An 8,182-nucleotide genomic window follows, 5' to 3' on the forward strand; every position below is an offset into this window, starting at 1 on the left:
AAGCAGTGGTATCAACGCAGAGTACTCACCCCTTCCCCTGGGCGGTGAGGGGGGCAAGTTTGAAATCTTAAATGGGAATCCCTATTTTTTATTGCATATTCGGAATCTTTGGCTAAAAACACATACAATTTGTCTGAAACATTTTTCTCGATTCATGATAGATGGCGCTGTAATCGACGAAATTCAATTTCTTCGATTTCTCTTACTGAGAACCCATGCTTACGATTCTGCAATAAATTAACAATAAAAATACCACGTTTTCATTGTTAATACTCGAAATTAGTCTTAAACAAACTTCTCATTATTTTTTATTACTCATTAATTACTTCTCAAGAAACTGCTTTTAGCGTAACCTGCCCTTTAGGCAACTTGAATGGTGCAAAGTACCGAGACATTTTGGACTTTCCATCTGATGAGCAGTGGTATCAACGCAGAGTACTTGTCCATTTAGTGCCAAAGTCACAAGTGTTTATGTATTTTTTTAACATTTGTACTCTGATAAAATTCTGGTAAAATGGCAAATTATACGCCTACAGAAGTAGTCGATATTCTTATAACCTTTGGCGAATGTGGTAGAAATTACAGACTTACTGCCCGTACTTATGCGGAGCGATTCCCAAATCGCCGCCATCCTACTGATCAACAAATTATAAACATTGAAAGGAGATCTCGTAATAATCCACTTCATCGCGAAAGGCGAAGGAATAGACTTCATAATAATAATGACCCTAGATTGCTCGCAGTTTTGGCTATGGTTCATCAAAATCCCCATATTAGTACCCGTCAAATAGAACGAGAACTGGGAATCCCTCAAACTACGGCACATAGATTGTTACGATCAGTCAAGCAGTTTCTTGAGAAGTAATTAATGAGTAATAAAAAATAATGAGAAGTTTGTTTTAAGACTAATTTCGAGTATTAACAATGAAAACGTGGTATTTTTATTGTTAATTTATTGCAGAATCGTAAGCATGGGTTCTCAGTAAGAGAAATCGAAGAAATTGAATTTCGTCGATTACAGCGCCATCTATCATGAATCGAGAAAAATGTTTCAGACAAATTGTATGTGTTTTTAGCCAAAGATTCCGAATATGCAATAAAAAATAGGGGTTCCCATTTAAGATTTAAAACTTGCCCCCCCTCACCGCCCAGGGGAAGGGGTGGGGGGGCTCATTTTAACGTCATTGTACGTCCCCCTCGAAATGACAAAATTTTGATTCTAAACATTTTTTCGTAGTGTGCTTATTTTTCGAGTTATTTGGCTGCCTAAGTTAAAATGGGTCACCCTGTATATATATATATAATTTTATTTTTTGTTTATAGACTCGGACGATGAAGACGACTCATTTGAACCCAGCTACTCTCCTGTATATTCTCCTGAGCGTCCTTCCACCGTTTCCCCTCCCCCGTTCGCTTTCTCCACAGTCTTCCGAGGATGATAATTTCGAGAAGGCTATCCAGGATTTCAGCGATGAACTCCCAGACCTGGAAGCCGACTCTTCCTACCAAAATTAATCACATACTATTTTCTCATTAATTTTTTAATTTTCTTTCTTTTATCGTTGTATTATGTAATATAATTTCGTGTACTTTCCGTAGCGGTAAAATAATCTTTCTGTAAATAAATATTAAGCACTATGTAAATATTTTTCCCTGTATATTATATCATATTTCCTCGCTATATAAATAAAGATGTTTTTATTTTTAAGAACCAGACGAAAATATTTTTCTTCCCTTCCTTTCTTCCCTGCGTCTCCGTGACGTCATAGACTCTGTCGTAAGACACCGTATCAAACAGTCTCAGCTACCCGGTCACGAAACTAAAGTATGTGAGTCTGTATTGCTAAAACGTAGGTTTATTGATAGCCATTGTTCGTTACCATACGGATATATAATAGAACGTTAATTTTTCTCGGCTCTCGTTTTTATCGATGTATATAGCAGCGAATTTGCATATTTTCCGTCACATAAGAAATTTTGTACATTGCGAAATTATTATTTACATTTAAACATACGTATAATATTTAATAAAAAATTTTTATTTTAAATCGCTTATATAAAAACATTTACTATTTTCCTATCCTTTCTCTCCTCATCTAAGTGACGTCATAAAGCTCTAAAACCATCGTAATCGCTACCTGCACAGACTTGTTTTTTACGACCCCTTCTATTCTCGTGACGTCTCCATTCTCGGTGGCCGCCATCTTGCCGATTCTTACACACGTGTTATTTTGCCGCGTTTTTCCCTCTCACTCAGAAACAATGCTCCTCATCCAATCAAACTGCCGGTCACTATAGGGAAGCCAATCAGAGCGCAGGGCCCCCTATGCCGGAGGGCTACTCTCTACAAATACTACATCTAATCCTTATTCTAATAAGATTTCAGCTAGCCCAGCATACTAGGACCCTGTCTGGAAATGTGGAGGACCCAGGTTCGAGCCCGAGCATGTTCACGCGACCGAAAAAAAAAAAAAATAAAAAATAAAAAAAATTTAAAAATTTAAAAATAAATATTTAAAGGGAAAATTGCCTTGTAGACGTCCATGAGTCCCCTCCACTCTTTTTTTCCACAGGCACCCTTAGGGGGGAGGGCCCCAGAGAGGCACAGCAGGGGGTCGGCGCCAGTGGCCGAGGAGTGGGGGTTTGTTGTGTCTCGCTATAGTGGCCCCTATACTACTACTTATCGATGCACAAACTTCTAATATTTCATTTGAGAAGGAACCAAATCTGAAGCAGATTGTGGAAACTAATTTAGATGAAGAACAAAATTTATCTGTGACTAAAAATACATCGTTACATAATACAGATATCAATGCATGTTTAGCATGTCAATCCGGCGATGAACCAACAAATGATCATTTGTGCATCGTATGCAATAAATCAGTACATACGTCCAGCGGATGTTCACAGATTTTTAATATTGAAGAAGAATCCAAAAAGATACAAAGAATTTGCATTTCATGTCAAAACATTATGTCTAAAAAAGATATTTTAAATGCTATCGATAGCAATGAAGTAGAAAATTGGCGTGGTTTAACGTTAAAATCAGCAAAAAAAATTACGATATTTAGATAAAAATAATGTATGTCTTGATTTAAAGAAAACAAAATTAAAAAATATTCCTATTTTACAAAATGTTAATAGCATCACTTTAAAGCCAATTAACATAAAAGGCAAAAGAATGTCATTAATACAAACATGCGCTTTTGATAGTATTTTTCAAATATTGTATTTCTTCTTACATTATTTCAAAGTGAAGAATTCAAAATTAAAGCAACAGATTTAGGTAACAACAACGCATTTTTCAAAATAATTTTAGAGACTTTTACACACGGTATATCAAAAAATACATATTATTTAAGAGCAATTATTTTATCTGAAATCTTTGAAGCCAAAGAAACATTTGATAATTGCTTCATTATTGATTGCGAGGTGTCGGTAGGATATTTTTGTAAAAAATTATTTCATGATATTCCTAATCTTAAAGAAATTACATCATGCGATGTATGTGACAACATGCGAGAAAAATCGTTTCTTACTATATAAATAAAACTGGAGGATTTGTTGTATTCTGAATCTCCAGATGCTATTGTAAATAGATTCATATTAAAACCGATAAGTTGCCAAAAAAAGATCAATGAATTGGACAACACAAAATGCATAGGAACACAGAATACAAGAATTTCAGAAGTTGGTAAGTAGCTGAAACCTTTTATTTCAAAATAATACGACAAAAATATGATATTTAACTAAATATATAATGTTTATGCAGTTTAAAGAACAATTAAGGCGTAATAGAAAAAAAAGTTAAAATGTTTTGTAACATATATTATTAATTTTAATTATTTTTTATATCAACATCTCATCGGCTTAATAATTTTTTTGCAGATTCTTTTCTAATATTAGAAATATATGACACATACCATACGAAAGTTGATGTGCAATTGAATAAAATACTCCACAAACTTCAATGTTCGTTTATGCCAAACTCTATCAGATCTTGAGGTACAAGATCTATTTGAGGAGATACGATTTAACATTGCAGTATTCAATATATCACATAATACACATTAATTGGAAGTAAACAAATATCTGTAAGCAAGTTTTGCACATAATTTTTGTAATCGGCCATCACATAATCTCTTTTCAGGTTAGGTTAGGTATATTTCTTCTTGTAATTTGTTATTCTTATTCTTCTCTCTTTTCAATTGAATATTAAAATCCCTGAAAAATACATTAATTAAATTATATTGCTTTGCATCTATCTCAAATATATATATGTATTGTATAAACATAGAATACCTTTCATAACTATCATACATAATTTTAGAATTCTTTTGTCATAATTTGAATATTTTGTTACTTGCAGCTTTTTCTAAACCGTCGAAGCTGTAATTGCAAGATTTAGTAAGAATGTCCGACAAGTAAGTGACCAAACGAAAGGTGGAAATAGTTTTGGTCAAACTGAGTCGAAAAGTCCTGAACCATTTTTTTATAACGCTTAATAAAGGAGTTATTATTGAGTAAAGTCTAGCCAATTAGCGCCAATCTTTAGCCGGGCGCTCGTCGATGAACCACGCGTCTGATAGTATGTGGTAGCGCACACTTCACGGCGCGCGGATGACCGATGTGCGCCCGGCTAAAGGTTGGCGCTGATTGATCAGACTTTACTCAGTAATAATTCCTTTATTAAGTGTTATAAAAAAATGGTTCACAGGACTTTTCGACTCAGTTTGACCCAATCTACCTCCACCTTTTGTTTGGTCGCTTACTTGTCGGATACCCTATATAAGTGGCATATACATATATTTCGAAAATCTATATCAAAATTATATAAGAAACATCTTAAATTTTTAATATGTTGCAACAGTTCATTGTTTTCATTGTTAGAAGCGATCAATTGAGTCATTTTTTCACAATATGTTTGCATATTTTTCGATATAAATCTCAAATTATTATTTACTGATTTGTCATAATAATCAATTTTTTGTCGCAGAATAAACATGTGTTGTTCCATGTTTTGCTTATATTCTCTCTAAAACCATGCTTTTTGTCATATTGTTGAGATATATAAACATCATTAAGCTTTTTAAATGAATTGCAATCTTCGAATGATTGATGGTCGTAAGGCGGTTGACTTTGATATGCTCTGTCCATCAAGCGACGCAGTAGCGTTGCGACGCCAAGTATATAAAAAAAACGTTTCGGTCAAAGGTTTGCCTATGTTGCCTATGTACAGAGGCCGCGACGCTAGCAAGTAGCTTATCCGGAGTTTTACGTCTAATAAACTTTCGATTAAAATTCCTCAGGAACCAAGCCGTTAATCAAAAATCTAACGGCACTTTTCTTATACAATGTGGATGCAAGCTTTCGATTGCGACCAGTTTGAATAAGATTAGTGCAGTCAATCATAATAATAAGGTAAGTTTCAGACTCTCACGTACGTATGCTCGCACGCACACACGCAAAACGATTTTGTCCCTCAAGGCGCGTTTGCAGCGCTCATGTACGATTATTCGCTTGAGTGTGCAAATACGCCTTGAGAGACAATGTGTATGTGCGTGCATACGTATATATGATACGTTTCAAGCAGTACGCGGTAGCATCGCGATGTCAAGATGTAATAACGTTATAAATAAGGTTAATGTTCGCAACGTCAAGATATAATAACATTATAAGGTTAATGTTATATTTGAATCTGCTGCAGAAAATATATTTGGTCCTATCGAGTAAGTAGATTGAAATTTTGTATATATATCTTCTTATATATGTCTGCTTATATATGTTTATTTATTGTTTTATAAGTATATTATTTCTTGATTATATCTGAATATTGTCTAAATTATAGCGCTTATTTGCAGGATAGAGCAAAATCAATCAATCTTTTCAAGAAGGCTGGTATATTTTTAGCTGAAGAACTTTGCTAAACAGCGTAACATATTGGGTTATAGAGATTTGGCAGTAACAGACAGTAAGTACAATATAGTAGCACATATAAAACATTCAGTAGCACATATAAAACCAGATATGTAAATTAAATTAAATATTAAAATTCTGTTCTTTTCATTGCACACAGAGGTAAGTGACCATAAAGCACTTAACTTCGGATGGATATAAAAACGATTAATAACTGTCGAAGTAAAAGAAATATTTACTATTTACAATGTGGTAAGGGAAATCCTTGCTCTTATGTTAAGTGATTGAACTGAAGTTGAATTCAATGTGTTGAAATTTGTGAAACACGAATACCGAAAATAAATTTAAGCTATAATTATATAGTTATAAATATTTTTATAAATAAAATGTGTAAACGTATTTAATGTTTTTTATTTCTTATTCTCCCCACTCCTTTCCTCGCAAGTTGTTTCTAAGAATTCTTTTAACATTGATCGTTGCCCCTTCTCCTAAATTTTCTGAGCATTAATCTCCCACCACATCATATTTTTGAAAATAAGCGTATTATCGGTTAGTTTTTACACGATCAGTGTCGCGTCAACCGTTCTACTTCTCATAACTTAGAGAAATGTACTCCGCCGAAGGAAACAGCAACGGTGGCAGACGCATGAATTATTACGTTCCTCGAGATGAAATTAGGCCGTACAAGAAACCGCTTGATTTGTAAGTATCACAAATTTTCATATATATATATATATATATATATATATATATTTTATGTTTTTTTCCATGCTATTTCATATTTAATCCTATTTTTCAGACACGGTAAATCTCGTTGTGTACCACGTATTTTGGTACGCAGATTCGCTTTGACGCGCACTGCGTATAAATACTTGGATATTGGAATCAGCGTTGAATCACAACGTGGAATCACATCTTACGTGGAATTACATCTCGGCGATAATCGAGGCAATCAAATCGTATTATCTATTGACACATGGGAATCGCTAATGCTGAAACGAGCGGACGTTGAACGACTTGTGCAAACGCCCGATCATACACCAATATGGATTAACGATTTAACAATCGAGATTGTTAAAATACACGATACGAGTGTTGTAAAACTTACGTTACGCGATTCTTGCTTGTACATGAAACCGTCAACTATATTTTTCTTATTCGAACTCGAACACTGTGTTAATCATGAATATTTGAAGCTGTGTGAGAATTTAGAAGCTGTAAATGAGAGTTTTGATCGATTTGTCGTTAATTTGCAAGGTAATATGTTTGGCGCCGAGAAAGATAATGCTGTTAAAATCTTGCGCGATGTTTTTGATAAAACATCTATCATAGATTGCGAACTATTAGCTTATGCTGTGGATGAAATTTTGTCTGAAACCTTGAGACGAGGTGATGTATTTTAACATAAATAAATGTGCTAAAAAAAAATGAAAAGAAAAAATGTTTATTTCTTTCGCTTCCCTTCCCCGCATATAAGATAGATATGTAACTATGGTGCGACCGGGTGGGAGAAGGATAGCGCGAGGCGTTCGCGAGTAGGAAAAGGAAAGCATTCTATGGGTGTGGGAGAAGGATAGCGCGAGACATGCACGAGTAGGAAAAGGAAAGAAGGAAGCACAGAAATAATCGACATTTTTAAAATCTAATAATAATAATAATAATATTTATTTAAAATCTAATAATAATATTTTTTTGAAATTGTGTATATAATACAAATGTGTGTGTGTGTTAAAAGTAATAATAAAAATAAAAAAATAATAAAAATAAAAAATAATAAAAATAATAAAAAATATATATATACAGGCGGCGCTCCTTCTGAAACAGAAAAATAAAAGTCTTATTAGTATACTAATTTAATTTTTTAATATTTAATATTTTTTAAAAATAGATACTTACAATCAACCCCATAATTCCTCTATGTCCTCCTCGTAGGGTTCGAGGCCGAAGAGACGTCTCAGGTCTAAATAGAGACCGTCGGAGCCGTTGTCTTGCCAAACGTCTTGTGCGTATTCGCGGTCGTGTCGCCGCAGCGCTCTCAAATATTGCCGGTGTTTAATATTTATAAACCCCGGAATTTGTATATCGCCCGCATATTGATACTATAAATCAAAATTAAAATATATTATAATATATAATATATTAGAAATAATTGATATCATATATAAAACATAATTTTAATATAAAACAAATATTACTCACTCTTTGAAAAACCACCAGATTTAAAATGGCTCTCAGTAGCCCCATCACGAGGTCTTCCGCCCACCAT

General features: G+C 33.8%; 1 protein-coding gene across 1 annotated transcript; it reads left to right on the forward strand.

The window, feature by feature from the left end:
• Positions 1–6,523: 6,523 nt before the first annotated feature.
• LOC138943819 (uncharacterized) lies at positions 6,524–7,319 on the forward strand. The gene is made up of 2 exons (XM_070314755.1): positions 6,524–6,618; positions 6,716–7,319. The coding sequence occupies exons 1-2, from the start codon at positions 6,524–6,526 to the stop codon at positions 7,317–7,319; spliced, it is 699 nt and encodes a 232-aa protein (XP_070170856.1).
• Positions 7,320–8,182: the final 863 nt, after the last annotated feature.

The sequence above is a fragment of the Polyergus mexicanus genome, unplaced genomic scaffold (assembly GCF_030449975.1).
Source record: "Polyergus mexicanus isolate NDT 795.1 unplaced genomic scaffold, iyPolMexi1.0 SCAF_44, whole genome shotgun sequence".
Taxonomy (NCBI): domain Eukaryota; kingdom Metazoa; phylum Arthropoda; class Insecta; order Hymenoptera; family Formicidae; genus Polyergus; species Polyergus mexicanus.